The sequence below is a fragment of the Camelina sativa genome, chromosome 16, assembly GCF_030686135.1.
Source record: "Camelina sativa cultivar CO46 ecotype springtype chromosome 16, ASM3068613v1".
Lineage (NCBI taxonomy): Eukaryota > Viridiplantae > Streptophyta > Magnoliopsida > Brassicales > Brassicaceae > Camelina > Camelina sativa.
In genome coordinates, this window is record NC_141895.1 from 15,239,273 (window position 1) to 15,257,992 (window position 18,720).

The following is an 18,720-nucleotide window of genomic DNA, read 5'->3' on the forward strand; positions in this document are numbered from 1 at the left end:
AGCCTTAGTGGCCGAGAGTGTGAATGAGAGTCCGGGGAAGTCCGAGGGAGTCTAGTCGAGGGTCTAGGAGTCTTAGTCACTAGGCTAAGGTAAGTTTCCGATAGTACGCGATAGGTTTTATTTATTTAATTAGTTAGTTAATTATTTATTTAATTAATTAATTATTTATTTATTTATTTATTTACTTATTTATTTATTAGTTTAGAGTGAGGTTAGGATTTTAGACTTAGAATAATAGGGGGTATTATTCTAGGGTTATTTGTTTACGTTATTGCATTGTTTGATTGCTTGAATTGTGTGATTTCTTGCATTGTTATAATGTTTCTGTGATTGTTGGTAGATATAGTGTCGTGATGGTATAGCCGTGATGCTGGACGGTTAGTCGCATTGCCGTTATGTTGTCCGACTGATAAATATTATTGCTTGCATGCATGTTAGTTAGTATCATTTAGATTGCATTACGCGAATCATGAGGATCATGCCGTCTGCTGTGCGTTGCATGTAACTCCGTAATGTTATGGCTTACGAAGGTTCGGAGCGGGTCATGCCCGGCCGGACGCTACATGACAATGTAGTACGAAGGAATGTATATCCTCTGTAGACTTTGTGTCTAGGGGTGGGGGCATTGTCTTGGGATATCATGGATTCGATAGGGGCCCAACTTAGGAGATAAGTGTTGCATGTTTAATTATCTTGTTTGGGTATACTCGTTGTAGTATACTTGTTTGTTGTTTGCATTGCTTGCAGCGTGTAGATTGTTATTTTGGGTTTTGGGGTTGGGTAATACTAATAGTAGAGATCCCGATCTTGCTGAGTAATAATAGATTACTCAGGATGCTACCCAATTTGTTTTACAGGTAACCTTAGTGGGGAGACCTTAGGGGTTCAAAGGACGTCAGGCCAACCGGTGTAGATTTCCTTAACTTTGTAAAGTAATAGTTTTCTTTATATTATGTATTACTCGATTTAACATTATCAATCAATAAAGCGTTGTTTTTCTAAAACCTCGTGTCTCCCATTGGTATTTATTAGTCTACTCAGGACTAATGACAACTCGTGAGACGTGGTACAGGTTGCAAAGCCTTAGGCCATGATTCGCGAGGAACGGGCATCTGCGGTTGGACAGTTTAGGCTATCAGATGCGTTCCGAGAACCTCGGTCAGCCGGCTGCGGGCGTCCTATACGTGATGCTCTCGATCTGTTCTTGGCCTAGAATGGGTCAGGGGTGTTACAGATAGGACTCAAACGTGTTCAAAATTGTTTGCTCGCGACTCTTGGGGGACTTAGGTTCTCCTAGTACCGTCATATTCTAAGACTTTGTGGTTTGAGAGCATGATCGACTTTGGATGACGATCTGGGGGCGCGCTATAGGGTGGCAACCCGAGAGACAAGTATTGGACTTCCTTATATATTATGGCATGCGGGCTTAGGCCCAAGCCCGAAGAGGAGCCATTAGTATGGCATGCAGGCTTCGGTCTGATGTGGAGCCAATAAAACTCAAGGTTTAGGCCTATGAGAAAAGGAAAGTCCAAAAGTCGAGAGCAAATAATGCCTGGAGCGTGAGTCTATCGCCTAGAGGTGACCTTTCGTATATCGGTCGGAGGAGTGCGGGCCGTGGAAACGGTTGCACGGGAGTCCTTGGCTGATGTTTTGTTCGAGATTCGAGGACGAATCTAAATTGGTGGGGGAGAATTGTAACATCCACGAACCAAAATCCCGGTTTGGGGATGTGCATCGGTCGATGCTGGAGGAGCATCGGTCGATGCATGTTCAGTTTCTGTGTTTTGACTTAAGTTAAACGCTGCGTTTTGGGCAAAGAGAAAAACTTAAATTGATTCTTTTGTCTCATTAGTCGACTTTGGCCAATTTTGAGAGAAACAAAAGAGAGAAAGACTGTTCTTGGTGGAGGCGTTGGTCGGTGCAATTAGGGTTTTCGCGTGATGTCGAGCATGCGTCGGTCGTTGCAATGGAAGCATCGGTCGATGCAATGGAAGCATTGGTCGATGGAAGTTTCACTAGCATCGGTCGATGCATATCATGCGTCGGTCGATGCAGTCCCCAGGTGGTGCAGCCCCAGGTGGTGCAGTCCCCAAGTGGTGCATTCCCCAGGTGGAAGCATCGTTCGATGCAAGTTTCACTAGCATCGGTCGATGCATATCATGCGTCGGTGGATGCAATCCCCAAGTGGTGTCGGTCGATGCAAGCCTTGTGTCGGTCGATGCAAGCCTTGTGTCGATCGATGCAGAGTCTGGTTTGTTTGTGGATTTTTGTTTGATTGTTAGAGTATCTCTATTGCTTGTGTGTATAGCACAGTAGATGAGAGGATTGCCTTACTGAGTGTTTATAAAATACTCATGCATTGAAATTTGTATTTGTGATGCAGGTAAAGGCAAAGTGTGATCGTGGAATCAAGGAAATGAAGAGGAGGATGTTCTAGGGACTCGATTGATTGTTGTCTGGCACTGCTAGGTTGCTAGAGTTGAGTCATTAGAACGTTGTTAGGATTGCTGGTTCTATGTTTCCTATTGTTTGGTTATTGGAATTGTTACATTTTGATTAGTGGTTAATTATTTATTGGATATTTATTGGATTATTGTTATGCTTTATTTTATCCGCGTTTGTGTGTTATAGATAGGTGGCTAGTGGATATGGAACCAATAACTGTAGAGTATTTATTATTATTATAATTATAATTATCATTTATTATTTTAGAAAACGGGTCGTTTCAATAATAATACTATGTTTCAAAAGCTCATTGGTCCAATAGTTGATCAAACATTAATAAATACTTATACACTAGGAGGTCTGACGTTCACGTTCCAGATGATGCGATGTATTAACAACTATGCAGATTAATGGATACAATTTTACAAAAAATATTCAGTGATGCGCAATTACACCTGTTAGTCGTGATCCAAGGTGTCTATCATGAGCATGGAGAAGGAAGGATTGTCTGTAGTGAATCTAATAGGTTTGGAAAGAATTGTTCATGGTAGAATAATCTATCTAACAGTTCGCATAATTTATAATAGATAATAAATCGAGACGTTTTAAAAAAAAAATCTTACCCCTTAAAAATTATATCCAAAATGTAAAATAGGCAATCCAAATCTTAAAAAATTCGAAACATATATTTAAAATATAATGCTATTTTTGAAAGTTTGTAAAGTGTGGGCTATAATTGTCAGCTTGTTTTACCGATATTTTAAAGTATTTATCTAAAATAAAAAGAAAAAAGAAACATAAAACTTAAGCTAGATTCGATTATCAAGGATTTGTTTTTATATATTTCAGTTTGAAAATGTTTTTAATGCTCATCCTTATACAGTAGGATATCTAAACATTTTTACCTTTTTAATTTAAATTAAAATATATTAATGAAAGAATTATACAAACATAAGTTTATTTGTTTTATTTATTATTTTCAAGCAATATATCATCTATGTAGTCTTGCAAAATATAGTTTATGTAGGGTAAAATATCTATATAGAAAAATATGTTTTGAAAAAGATATTGTGCATAGTTTTTCTTGTTTTAACATAGCGGATTGTCTAAATTTAGTTTTGTTAATACCTAGGGGTTTACAGTTTTATATCCCGTAGGAAATGTTAAAAGTGTATTTAGATATTTTTGAAAAGTAAGACTTTATGTGTAAGTCGCCTATACATGTAAACAATTGTAAGTTATTTTCCAGTCTTAAGCACCCGAAGAAAACAAAATTTGGCAAAAAAAAAAAAAATGAAATGTGGATATCAAACAAGCACGTCACTTCCCTTAGCCCCTCACACTCACACTCTCTATAAGTCTTCCAAGAATTTGTGAAGCCACAATACATATAATAAATTGGTTAGATATATACTTTTAAACTCGATCCTTGGTCCATGGAAGCTCCGTCCGGAGGGTTAAGAAAAGGTGCATGGACTGCTGAAGAAGACAGTCTCTTGAGGCAATGTATTGATAAGTATGGAGAAGGCAAATGGCACCAAGTTCCTTTCAGATCTGGTATATATAATTTAACTAATCACTTATATGTTTTCTTATATACGTATTGATCTAAAAGTTTTTCAAATTAATTAACAAATGGTGCACAATCAGTTTTTTCATGCTTAAGGTAAAATCACTTTTGTTGTCCACATAATTGGAAAACTTATATATGACAGTGTATTATTTATATTTTACATTGTTTAATAACATCTTAGACATTGTATTATTTTTATTTTTATTAATTTACCTTTTATAGTAAATTTGTGTACAAGCATTAGAGTTTCATTTCCATTTTATTTGAGTTCACAGTAAGAATACCTAATAGATTTGATCTGTATTACTGGTTATGTAGGACTAAACCGACGTTGTAAGAGCTGTAGAGAAAGGTGGTTAAACTACTTGAATCCCAATATCAACAGAGGAGAATTTACTTCTGACGAAATTGATCTTCTCCTTCGCCTTCATAAGCTTCTAAGAAACAGGTTGATAAAATTCAGAAAGACATCAAAAATATTTAGAGAATGTAAGGGCTTTGATCCAATAATAAGTTGTATAATATCTGTTCAAATGCATTCTTAGGTGGTCTTTGATTGCTGGTAGATTGCCTGGTCGAACGGCTAATGATGTCAAGAATTACTGGAAAACTCATTTCGGTAAGAAGAAAGAACCATGTTGTACGAGCAGAACGAGGAAGAGATATATTACTTGTTCATCTGCCTCACAGTCTCAAGAGCTTAGCGTTGCAAAGTGTCAATCTCAATCATACAATGGCTGCAGCCAACTCAGTGAGCAAACAGAAGTTTGCCTTTCCCAAGTCAGCAACGTATATGAGGAGAAATATGAGTTTCTGAACAGTGAAATGGATGGAGAGAGTACGTGGTGGGAGAGTTTGCTGGAACAGAACCAAGAGGCAAACGCAGAGGGTCCCGTAGCTACTACAATTAACGAGGAAGACTGTACTTTGATGGACTCAATGTCTCCAATGTTTGACACTGAGCAACTTTGGAGTCTATTTAATCCGGAAGGTTGGTTAGTTTACTACTCTGTGATTATGTTATGTTTGATTTGAGCTGATTTTATCTGAAAAGAGTGGCAAAAGAGATTTTTTTTTTTCTTTTTAAAACACAGGAGTTCCCATAATCACTCTTGGTAGTTGGAACCCAGAGCCAACTTCTAGTCTATTTCAACTTGAAGATTTTATTCTATCAAAAGTCTAGAAATCGTTAGGTTTGAGTGACTTTTGAGACGAAACCATATAATCAGCTCTAGTTTTGGGTATGAGGGAATGCACAGACCTAGGCTTTGAGTTTCTTAGTCATTTTAAAAAAAGTTTATTAATTCAATTTATATTTTAATATTATACGATGATGTAATGATTTTTTTTATATAACAAAAGTTAACAAAAGTTAACTAACAGATATATTTTCCGATATTATATAACAAAAGTTATTTTGTACTTAACTTAAAATATTATATAGATATATCCTTAATATTTGGTAGATTTATGGCTATATAGCATAATTCACATTTCCTATTTAATTGACAAGGTCCGGTTTATAGATCAATCCTACTATGCAGATAAGGCAAGTTGGTGGAGTCGAATGCCGGTGGAGAAGGTCGCAAAGACGAAACGTTAACCATTTGCCTAAAAACACATTCCCAAATTTTCTAATACATATAAATTAGATTTCTTTACTCAAAAGCAATGTTTTGATATAATTTGGTCACATTAATGCTATTATTGTAGTAGTTGCCATTATTATCATATGCATATATTTGTAGCTTGTAAGATATTCTCTAGGCTTCATATAATAAACAAAACTAGTGTTGGCAATGGAAAAGAAAAAATGAAATGTGGATATCAAACATGCACGTCACTTGTCTATCCCCTTTGAATAACACATTTCCGTGCACACGCACACTCACACTCTCTATATATATGCCTCCCAAGGATTCAATAAGCCACAACACACTCTATACCATTTCTTTTAAGTTCTACAGTAATTTGGGTATATACATTTAATTATTTATCTTTGGTCCATGGAGGGTTCGTTCAGAGGGTTGACAAGAGGTGCATGGACTCCTGAAGAAAATAAACTCTTGAAGGAGTGCATTGATAAGTATGGAGAAGGAAAATGGCACCTAATTCCTTTGAGAAGTGGTATATTATATACAAACGTACACTTATATATTCTTATTTCTATAGAATGAAAATATTTCTTAACAAGTAACTGCATAATCACTGATCATATGCCTTAAGGTATGACACAGATGAAATATATTATTTTGTTGTCCACATAAATGGTGAACTTATCAGATAAGAAGAATAAAAATAATAAATAGTGAGAATAAGTAATATATCTGTGTTCGTACTTTGTATCTGTGTGGTATTCATAGATTGTTCTTGATAAGTAAGCATATATACTTCATAGAGATCTGATCCCCCAGTATTTGGTTATATAGGGTTAAACCGATGCAGGAAGAGCTCTAGACTAAGATGGGTGAATTAATTGGATCCCAATATCAAAAGAGGAGAATTTAGTTCTGACGAAGTTGATCTTCTCCTTCGTCTTCATAAGCTTCTAGGAAACAGGTTTGTGTTGTTCAGACACTTTAATGTAATGATCTAATTAATACTAAATCATATACAAATGCATTATTAGGTGGTCACTGATTGCTGGTAGATTACGTCAAGAATTACTGGGAGACTAATATGGCTAAGAAGCAAGAACCATATTGTACGAACAAAATGAGAAAGAGAGAAGTGACTTCTTCAGCTACCACACCGGCCGAAAAACTCAATGCTACAAGACTTCGACCTCTATCCTTCTCCAACAACAACGGGTGCACCAGCCTCACTGGCCAGTTAGAAGTTGGCCTTGACAAAGTTGGCACCAAAGATGGTGGTATCACATGTAACAAAGATGATGAAAAGTTTGAGTTTTTGAATAATCTAATGGATGGAGAGACTATCTGGTGGGAGAGTTTGCTAGAGGCAGATTTCGTGCGTCCGGAGCTAGTACAACCGACGAGGCAGACAATTCTTTGATCAAGTCAATGTCGTTAACGTTTGACGTTGATCAGCTTTGGAACCCGTTCAATACAAATAGTGAAGACGCTTGATTTGAACTATTTGAGAGTTTATAGATCGAAACTCTATGTGTGTGTTACGTGCTTAGACATTTACTATATCCTCCGTTTAAGACATGGTACGCGGGAATGTAATTTGTACGCGTAAGAATATTGTAATGTACGTTCTTATTTATTTTCAAATCGTAATTACCAAAATTGAAGGCTCCAGAAAACTAGACATTTTTTTCTATTTTAAAGAAATTTAATAAATGAAAAAAAAAATGTAAACTTGATTCACCAAGCACTAAATATAAATTTTGTGTCCACCAAATGCCCTTTTGATACTCAAGTTGATGCGCAAATCACAATTTAAATCGATTAATTAACTCACAAGCATGAATTTCTATCTCTCAATTGACTCGAATCATATACTTTACAAAGAAAGTACCAAGGAAGATCACAAGCCTTAACAAATATAAATCGTGAAATGACTTTAAAGCTAAGAACGATTTCCCTTAAAATTTTGTAATAATTATAACGGAAAATAAGCATAGTATAACGGAAAAGATAATTGAAAAATATGAAGAAGATTTTTGACAATATGATAACCAATTAACCATGATTAAACCGTATTTTGGTTTCCAATTAATGTCTCGTTCATTTTTTTTTTCCCTGATAAGTATATTATTTTTAAACTATGTTTATTAAGCAATTAAATGAAAGAGTTTATACAGCCATGAGAAAAAAACCTTGCAAAAAATAAGTTAAAACTAAGGTTATCCCGAACGGGAGGTTTTAAGGTGAGAGTTCAAAGAAAAAGAGGAAAATAATAAACCAGAAAATGTATAATAAGTAAGAGCTGCCTCTTATTTTGCATAAGAGACAGTGATGTGTCACTTACTGGTTGGACGAACTGTTTAATATAGAATTTTGTGGTTCTTTTTCTTCTTCTCTCCGATTGCAAGAGTTGTTTCACAATCAGTTGAGGAAATTGAATTGATTGAATCTGGAGGAGATTGAATCGATTGGTCATGGGAATTTCACTCTTTGACATTGATGAAGAGACTCGGTTTTCCACTCCACGACACTGTAAGTTTTTCAGGCGAGAAAGAGATGAGCGCGACGACATAGCTATCGACGAAGGAGGCACACGTGCTTAAAGGCCAGGAGGGAGCGGTTTTAGCGGCGAGGTTTAACGGAGACGCGAACTACGCTCTCTCCTGCGGCAAGGATCGGACCATCCGTCTCTGGAACCCGCACCGTGGAATCCTAATCAAGACCTACAAATCCCATGGCCGCGACGTTCATGTTACTTCGTTTGATCTCAGCTCTTTCCCGTCTCCAATTTTCGTGATTCTGATTCAAATTTTGTGCAGTTTAAGTTTATCATAGTCCAAGTCTATTAGAATTTGGTCGTGTGTGTGTTGCTGTTGTTGATTTCGATTATTATAGTCCAAATAGTTTGATTCTGATACTAATGTCAAGCAAATATCAGTGTTCTGTGGTGGAAGCATTATAATGAGAGTGTTTGATTATTCATCGTTCTATGCTTTCTCCATGAAACAGTTCACAGCAGAAAACCATAATTAACGCAATGGCTGTGAACAACGAGGATGGTGTAAGGAAACCAAAAAAGTTTAAAACAAGAGGTTTGGTTTTTTATATCTTCCTTTTTGCTTCTTGGATTTGGGCAAAATTTGGAGAATACAATTAATCATTTTCCCTTTTCATGAATTGTACTTCTATTAATTATGTTTTAATGTTTTCAATGTTTAAAATTTAATGAAATGCAATAATTTTATAAACATGTATCTTAATATGCAAAAATTTCATATTCTACTTTAATTTCTTTAATTTCAAAAAAAAAAAAAATCAAATTAAGAGACTCAAAATAAGAACCCACCATTGGAGGGAAAAATTGTAATTATGCATCCCAAAGTTCTTATTCAACTAAAAGTACATCTTATATTAATTGAAAATTATAAGAGCCCCAAAAATATAACCTCCCATTGAGGTTGCAGTGAAGCTAATAAAGATAAAAACAGAAGACATTTTGATCTACTCCAGCCATAAAATTGCATTAGGTTGATAAAAGGCTTTAATGGTATAATAATTAGGTTGAACAGAAAATACTCTTTTCTGGAAAACCATTATACTGTATTACTATTTATTACCCTGTTTATTTCACAAAAAATGTCATTTTAGCATTATTTTTTTTTGTTTTAAAATAAATGTCATTTTAGATTTTCCAACTTTATCCATTGAAAATATCAAAAAATAATTTAAATTTAAAGGGTATAAAAGATATTTTAATATGTTTTCTTAATTTATGTAAAAATTGTCAAAATAACACTTAAATGATCTCATCACAATTTAAAAATTAAAAAATATCCTTTTCGAGTGGCTCCAAACTATAAAGATGAAAGAAAGAGACAACTTTATATGCCTTACCGCTTTTATGAGTTTATGTCTTATTTGCATAAATTAGTTCTTGAAACAAAATTTGTAAAATTCGGACGGCCTTTATTCATGGCCAACCACGTCGTTGTTCCATATTATAGCCAGATTTGTTGAAATTATTTCTTCTTGTAATCAAAATCAATAAGAACTTGATCAAAAACAGAAAGACTTTGGACGACAGACAACTTATTATATATAAACTGGAAAATGATATATAATTTTACTGAGACAAAACACTCGCAACATTTTTGGAGAGAGGATTCATACTTTCAGTTTACACTTTGGAGATGATTTTTAAACTATTCTTTATTTATCAGTTGAATCATGTTTTCTTTCATGTCTCTTTATGTTGTTTTCTTTAATTTGTATGAGTAGTTTTTCAATTGTTCAAAGTAGGGGATCAATGGTTTGATGATTTGATTGTTATATGAAGTTTTCTATCCTTAGATTATATGATTCAGATGCTCATAATGCTAAGACTAGATTGATCACTTTTCAAAATTTTAAAATTGAGCGATACGTTTCTAGCTAATGATAATTGATATATTAGGGAGTATTGTGAAGTTAATCAATTTGCTTAATGTGAATTTGTTACATATGAGACTTTAGTAATTGTGTAGTCATATTTAGTGTTTGATACCTTGAGAGAATTAGATTCATATAATTTTATGTTCATGTTCGAGGATAGTGCTTAACTTGAGTTTATTTTTCTCATTGTTTCAACAAAAATTGATCTCTGAATTATCCAATACCCAAATGCTTTTATTTCATTAGTTAAATCGTTTATTTTTTAATAAGTTTTATTTACAATTCTGAAAACCAAATAATCACTACAAGAAAATAATTTTATTAAGATGTAATATTTAGTCAAAATAAAAAGTATTTAATCACAATATAAACATTGTTACGAATTTGTGATGATTTTTGAATAATTGCAATACAATCGTCACAACTTTTTATTTATAACAAAAACGTCACAAGAGTTGCAATGAATATATTAGTATCCACTTTGTCATAAATAATTACGACACAAAAAGTAACAAAACTGTCTCAGTTACAGACTAACAAAACGTCTTAAAATCGTCACAATTCATGTTTAAAATAACGTTTTAATTTATGTATCTTATTATTACGAAACTATAGTCTAAAATGGTCACAAATGATAACTAAAAATTTGTCTCAGAATTTTAACAAATACTCAAAAATCATGATATTTTGTGACTATCATAATGTCCAATCCCATCATTAGAAGTTAGTTTTAAATGGTCACACGTTATTACTAAAAAATTCATTGCATATGATAAAAATTATAACTAAAAAGTTAATCTCAAAACAATATTATTTTTAAAATTTATAATCATACAAATTTTTATAATCATAAACATTAGATATACATTATAATCTATTTTATTCTTTCAAAGAAGAAAAATCACAAATTCTACCAGATGCACATATTCGATCATAACTCTCATATTATAACTCCTATACAAACAATCTCAGGCTCTCCGGAAAGTTAAGACTCAGATATTTCTAACAGTGGGTAGATCAGATTCTGTTTCAATTTGTAGCAGTGGGAAACAATTTCACAAGATGATTGATGTTAGTTCGCGGATCTGCGCAGAATAGGTTTGATAAAACATGTATAATTTTTAATCTACAAAATCCTTTGGGGAAACTTACATCTATGGGTTGGAAAATTTCTCACCAAAACTCGTGCATAAAAGAGTCCGGTTACCCCTTCTTTTTCACCATCTCCTAGGACAAGTAAGATCTGTCCTTAATCTCAACTGTGGCTCCTTATTCTCTTTCTCTCAAATGGTTTACTCTCTTTCTCTCTCTAGGTTTAGGAGGCACAAAATTATAAAGATTAAAACCATGATCATCTCTTAAATTAGGATTAGAGAATTAGGCTTTTTATAAATGACAACAATTTATACTATTCCATAACTAATTTGCAACAACATATTGGTCAAAATGTAGTCATAAGAGTGACGATTAATATTATTGTAGCATATTCGTCACTAATTCTGACAAACTTTGGTTATAATTTTTTTTGTCACAATATAGTGACAAAAATACTATGAATTTGTGACAAATAAATTTATAATATCATATTGAAAATGTCACAAATTTGTGACGAAAATTTTATGTCTCAAAAATATGTCTCAATAAAATTATTTTTCTTGTAGTGAATATTCTCCCTCTTTAACTATTTACTGTTGTGAAACTTGAGAAAAACTAGAGTTTGTATTCTCTTCTTCTTATTAATTATCAATCGAATAAGTGTTACATATATATAGGGATGAATAAACCCTTAGTAGAAAACCGACTAGGAAATATGTAAAGTGGCCGATGGGCCTTGTGTATATGGGCCGGTTATGGAGATCCATCCTAAGTGATTTACAACACTTCCCCTTGGATGACATAACCGTGCAAATGCTAAGAGATCACCCTAATACGCTTGGGGGTGCTGCCTCATTAAAACTTTACTAGGAAAACACATTGGGACAAAACCATGGTGAAGGAAAAAGACTACAATATGTATTACTCCCCATGTTCTAAGCATCACTAAAAGTCTTAAGTCTCTGCATCCCAATATGGTGTGTGAGCTTCTTGAATGTCGATGTCGGTAATGACTTGGTGAAGAGATCGGCTGAATTGTCGCAAGATAGAACTTGCACCACTTGAACTACTCCGGCCTTTTGTAGTTCATGTGTGAAGAAGAACTTAGGTAAAATTTGCTTTGTCCGATCTCTCTTGATATATCCTTCCTTAAGCTGTGCGATGCAAGCGGTATTGTCCTCATATATGACGGTTGGTTCCTTGTCGTCGGCCATGCCACAATCTGACCTGATGTGTTGAGTCATCGATCTCAACCAAACACACTCACGTCTGGCCTCATGCATAGCCAAAATTTCAGCATGATTAGATGATGTGGCCGCAATGGTTTGCTTCATTGAACTCCATGAAATTGCTGTACCACCGTGTGTAAATACATAGCCGGTTTGAGACCTAGCATTATGTGGATCCGATAGGTAACCTGCATCAGCAAAACCAACTAAACCTTCTTTTTTATAGTTAGTATAAAATGAACCCAAATCAAGCGTTCCTTGTAGGTAACACAATACATGTTTGATATCGTTCCAGTGCCTTTGGGTTGGACAAGAACTAAATCTTGCTAGGAGGTTCAAGACAAAACAAATGTCTGGTCTAGTGTGGCTAGCCAAGAACATTAACGCTCCTATAGCACTGAGGTATGGCACTTCCGGACCGAGAATCTCTTCATCGTCCTTCCTTGGACCGAATGGATCACTATCCAAATTTAATCTTCTCACAACCATTGGGCTAAACAATGGGTGAGCTTGGTCCATATTAAATCTCTTGAGTACCTTTTCAGTATATGCCATTCGATGCACAAAGATTCCATCATTTATGTACTCAAGCTGCAATCCCAAACAGAACTTAGTTTTACCTAGATCTTTCATTTCAAATTCTTTCTTGAGATATTCAACTGTTTGGGAGATTTCCCCAGAGGTTCCTAGGATATTCAAATCATCCACATATACTCCTATGATTACAAACCTTTTGTTTGCAAACTTCTTTATACAAATACATGGACTGATGATATCATTCTTATAGCCTTCTTTAGCTAGGTACTCACTTAGTCTATTGTACCACATTCGCCCACTTTGTTTCAGTCCATAAAGGGATATGTTTAGCCTTATGCAATATTGTTCTCGAGAACCACTCTTATCTTTGAGCTCGATACCCTCTGGTAATCTCATATAAATCTCATTATCCAGTGGACCATATAAATATGCGGTCACTACATCCATTAGGCGCAAATAAGTTTTTCTCTTATAGCCAGACTTATAAAAAATCTAAAAGTCGTTGCATCCATCACAAGGGAGTATGTCTCCTCATAATCTATTCCGGGTCTTTGAGAGAATCCTTGTACTACAAGCCATGCCTTATATCTCACGATTTCATTATTCTCATTTCTCTTTCTTACAAAGACCCACTTGTGTCCCACTGGCTTTATATCGAATGGTGTCCTTAAGATTGGACCAAATACATTCCTTTCCTTTAATGAATTCAACTCCACGTCAATGGCTTCTTTCCATTTTAACCAATCTGGTCTTTGAGTGCACTCTAAAATAGACATGGGTTCATGATCCTCATTTATTTCAAGTGCTACCTTGTATGCAAATATTTCATCGATGTCGACATCTTTTCGGTTCCATTGAATTCATGACATGATATAATTTATTGAGATCTCATTATTATTAATACCTTCAGGGCCTTGAGGTTCAGAGTCCCAAACCTCATTCGGTACCTTAGGATTTGCCGCAGCCATGTCTATGGTTTCCTTAGCTTTGGAACCTATTGGTATACTACGTTTCAAACGTGCCTTAGACTCTGTAGCAACTTGTTGATTGTGTTCCTTTTGAACATCAATATGTACTGGTGCATTACAAGCTGGTATGTACGATTTCATAACTCTCTTTGGGTCAACAAAGAAATCTGGCAATTGATTAGCTATCTTTTGTAAATGTATAATCTTTTGGACTTCTGCCTAACATGCTAGAGTCTGAGGATCTTGCCAATTTAAGGATGTTTGATTCCATGACATTTCTTTGACCAGCTTGTTTGTCTCTCCACCTAATGTAGGAAATTCAGATTCAGCAAACTGACAATCCGCGTCTCTAGCCTTAAATAAATCACCCGTAGTTGGCTATAAATACTTAATAATGGTGGGAGAATCATATCCAACGTATATTCCCATCCTCCTTTGAGGTCCCATCTTTGTTCTCTGTGGTGGAGCAATATGTACATAAACGACACACCCGAATGTCTTTAGATGAGATATGTCTGGCTCATGACCCGTTAATAATTGGGATGGCGAATATTTATGCTCACTAGATGGCCTGATGCGTATAAGCTCTGATGAATGTAATATTGTGTGTCCCCAAGCCGACACAGGAAGCTGCGACCTCAGGAGTAATGGTCGAGCAATCAATTGAATTTGATTAATGAATGATTCAGCTAATCCATTTTGTGTATGGACATGTGCCACAGGATGTTCCACACTCACCCCATGGACATACAATAATCATTAAATGCTTGAGATGTAAATTCACCAGTATTATCTAGACGTAATAGTCTTAAGTGGAAAATCTGGAAAGTGAGCTCTCAGTCTTATGATCTGGGCTAACAATCTAGCAAAGGCTAGGTTTCTTGTGGAAAATAGACAAACATGCAACCATCTAGTCGACGCATCGATAAGAACCATAAAATATCTAAACGTCCCACAAGGTGGGTGTATTGGTCCACATATATCTCCTTGTATCCTTTGTAGAAAATTTAAAGTCTCTTTAGTGACTTTTACTGGTGATGGCCACATATGTGAGATTTTTAGGGATAACTCTTCTCTCTTTAAGAGTGTGCCCATTTGAATTCATAATTAGCTTACACATCATGTTAGAACCCGGATGGCCAAGCCGGTCATGCCATATAGTAAATTGTTCATTGAACATCTTGTTCATTACCAAATTAGCTTCTATCATATTTATTTTAGCATAGTAAAGACCAATAGATAATGCGGGTATAGTCTCTAGGATTTTCTTAGATCCTTGGGTGATTTCAGTAATATGTAGGAACTCTTGGTTTCCTTCACCTTTAGTTTCAACATGGAAACCATTCAAACGAATATCTTTGAAACTTAATAAGCTCCTTTTTGAGCTGGGTGAATATAAGGCATCACTTAGTTCAAGATGTGTGTCTGGCTGTAGCCTTCAATTAGACTTGCTATACCCGCTATTGTGCTAATATTGGCATTTCGTAATATGGACAAGAATCATGTTTTAGACATAAATAATAAAACAAACAACGGCAAATATGCGGCTGCAATGGGAATGTGGCTAGCTTCAAGATAACACTGTGTTATACTCTGTTTCTTACTCTGTTTTATTCTCTTTTCTAAGTCTTAGTTAACCAATTAACACCCTTTAAACAAACGCTAATGTAAAACGATTTTTTCAAATAAAATTTACATTTTATTCAAAACAAGAATAAAACAAACAAATATATATTGAAGGAAATAAAATAACTGAATTTAAACCAAAATCATAATTCAATAAAATTCAAAGCATAAAACATAAAAATTAAATCAAGACAATTTTAAATTTAATTATCCTCTCCTAGACAATCCGAAGTCTCATAATCCATTTGGTCATCATTCTCATGGTCGAAATCTCCTTCACCATCGAGATGAACCAAGTTAGCTTCTGGATTCTTTTTCAAACTTTCTTGATAGAGATCAATAAGATGCTTAGATGTCCTGCACGTCTTAGCTAAGTGGTTCTCCATACCACATCGGTGGCAAACCGATTTAGTCTTATGTTGCGGTTTGAAAATTCTGTGGCCTCTACCTCGACCACAACCAAAGTCGGCTCGGTTCCCATGACCATAACCATCATAGTGGTTTCCTTGGTAATTGCCACGACCACCACGGCCACGACCGTGACACTTGTCCCTATGGACGTAATTGGACTCTTTAGTTTCTTTAGGCCCTTCAGGCTCTTTCGTTGTTATATCAACTTTATGGGCTTCCGATAATGGGGCAGAACCAGGAGGTCTCATTGCACTATTCATTAACAATAACTCATTGTTTTGCTCAGCAAGTAGCAAAAAAGAGATTAGACTTGCATATGTCTTAAAACCTTTTTCACGATACTGTTGCTGAAGCAGTATGTTATTAGTGTGAAAGGTTGAGAATGTTTTCTCTAGCAAGTCTTCCTCAGTAACCTCCTTACCACATAGTTTCAAGATCGAGACTATCTTAAATAGCTCTGAATTATACTCATCCACAGATTTAAAATCCTGAATCCTTAGATTTTTCCAATCAAATTGAGCATTTGGTAGGAGCACCGTCTTTTGGTGTCCATATCTGTTTTTCAACTCTGTCCAGAGGTCAAGAGGATTCTCAATGGTAAGGTACTGGTTCTTGAGACTCTCATTAAGGTGATGTCGTATAAGAAAAATCGCATTGTATCTTTCTTTTTTGGTGGTATCATTACCATTCTCGATACATTCACATAGATCCTTTGATTTCAAGGTAATCTTAGTATCCAATGCCCATTGTAAATAGTTGTCTCCAGAGACATTAAGTGCAGCATATTTGAGATTGTTGATCTTTGACATCTATAAAATAGAAAACAAGCACCTGATTATTATCATGCGGTATTTGAGACCGAACCATGCAATCGTTTTAGTCTTAGGACATGCGGTATTTAAGACCGAACCATGGAATTAATTTTGTCTAGGCCATGCGGTATTTAAGACCGAACCATGGAGTTAATTTCGTCTGTGCCATGCAGTATTTAATACCGAACCATGCCAATTTTAGTAAATAATTTCTTGTCTTTTAATATATAGTTAATATATGCATGAAACAATCTTAGACAAAAATATAATCTAGTATGAACAAGGAAATATGCAAATAATTTTCTATTCTAGATGATTTCCTTTTATTAAGTTTTCCTTTTCTCTAGATAAGATTTCCTTTTCTAGTTAGGATTAGGACAAAATCTTTTAGGGAAATATTTTCCTTTCTCTAGGATTTCTTAGGTTTTTAGTTTTAGGGTTTCATGCAAGAAATAGAACAATTCCGATTTTAAGGTTTTGATTTTAAGGTTTTATGCTAAACACAGAACAAACAAATAACAATCAAACCATCCTAAGCAAATCTTAACCTCAAGTAGGCCTGGGCAAAATACCCGAACCCGATCGGGTATTATCCGATATCCGAACAAGTACCCAATTTAACCCGAACATGTATAATATAGTGCAAAAATAGTTATTAGTGAAATTTGAACTCATGACCTAAAGCATTTAAAGGGTGCAGTCTAACCATTTTGCCACTTTAATATCTTTGTTTAATTCTAAAACCTCTAGTATTTATATATTAATATGTACGACTTTTATTTTTTAAAATAGAATTTAGAAATAGATTGAGAAGATGGACAATTAGAAGAAGAAACTTCGTTCATCTCAAATTTTCAGTCAAAACAATTAGTATAGGAATGGTATGAGAAAAAAACAACAAACTTATTATTTGTTTGGCCAGTGAGAAGCATCGATGGTCAAGCCACTAATTCCTGATTATTGATTGAGTTTGGTTTACTTACTTTCGGATTGAATTCGGGTACCTGAACCCGATCCGAACCCGGTGGTTGGTTATCCGAACCCGACCTGAATACTATAAATATCCGAATGGGTCTAGAACCCCTTTACCGAAATATCTGAAAATCCGAAATACCCGACCCGAATCCGAATGCCCAGGACTAACCTCAAGCAATCGATTTTTTAATGTTTTAGAATTTAGGGTTCTAAAATCACAACTTAAGGTTTAGGGGATTTAGGGTTTATAGCTTTAGGATTTTAGATTTGTTGATTGTGTAATTGTATGTTTTAGAGATCCAATATAATTAAGATCAGGTTCGATATATTTATGTCTGGTGGGTTCGATTTATTTACCTTACACCTATTGGGGTTGACTGGAATTGATCCGGGAGCTAAAGACCTTTGATATACCTTGAGTTTGATCACGAACCTCAGACTAGTTACGAACAAAGCTTGATCACGAACAAAATCTGACCACGAACACGGATAGATCACGAACTAGAACCGATCGCCGAGCTTGAATAATCACGAACTTATGTGCGGCGACGGTTTAGGGTTTAGGGATTTTCTCAGTTGGAGTTTAGGGTAAACTCGTGCTGATAACGTGTTGTGAAAGTAGAGAAACTAGAGGTTGTATTTTCTTCTTCTTATTAATCATCAATCGAATAAATGTTACATATATATAGGGAAGGATAAACTTTTAGTACAAAACCAACTAGGAAATATGTAAAATAGCCAATGGACATTATGTATATGGACCGGTTATGGAGATTCATTTTAAGTGATTTACAACATTTAAGAGTCTCACAAATATGTAGTGTATTATTGGTCATTGTTGATTGACCCCGAAAAAAATTAACTTGCGATTAAGTGTATCAGATTATTTTACTCGAGCAATCAATACCTATCAAAATTAAGGCAATAAGGCTTTGTAATATGTATGGCTATATATAAATTTATATCTATATAGATTACTTGTTTTGTAATAACTTGGTTACTTTTTTAGTAATTATGTTTCTT

The 18,720-nt window shown here is 34.9% G+C and overlaps 2 protein-coding genes and 1 pseudogene across 2 annotated transcripts; 2 read left to right on the forward strand and 1 right to left on the reverse strand.

Annotated features, from left to right (window-relative positions):
* The first annotated feature begins 3,833 nt into the window (after positions 1–3,833).
* Positions 3,834–5,124, forward strand: LOC104753606 (transcription factor MYB90-like). The gene is made up of 3 exons (XM_019237755.2): positions 3,834–4,002; positions 4,337–4,466; positions 4,564–5,124. Exons 1-3 carry the CDS (start codon positions 3,882–3,884, stop codon positions 5,051–5,053), a joined length of 741 nt encoding a protein of 246 aa, XP_019093300.1. The 5' UTR covers positions 3,834–3,881; the 3' UTR covers positions 5,054–5,124.
* Positions 5,125–6,021: 897 nt separating this feature from the next.
* On the forward strand, positions 6,022–7,107 carry LOC104753607 (transcription factor MYB114 pseudogene; annotated as a pseudogene).
* Positions 7,108–15,702: 8,595 nt separating this feature from the next.
* Positions 15,703–16,719, reverse strand: LOC147925544 (uncharacterized). Its single transcript, XM_087490293.1, has one exon. It carries the CDS (start codon positions 16,717–16,719, stop codon positions 15,703–15,705), a length of 1,017 nt encoding a protein of 338 aa, XP_087346419.1.
* Positions 16,720–18,720: the final 2,001 nt, after the last annotated feature.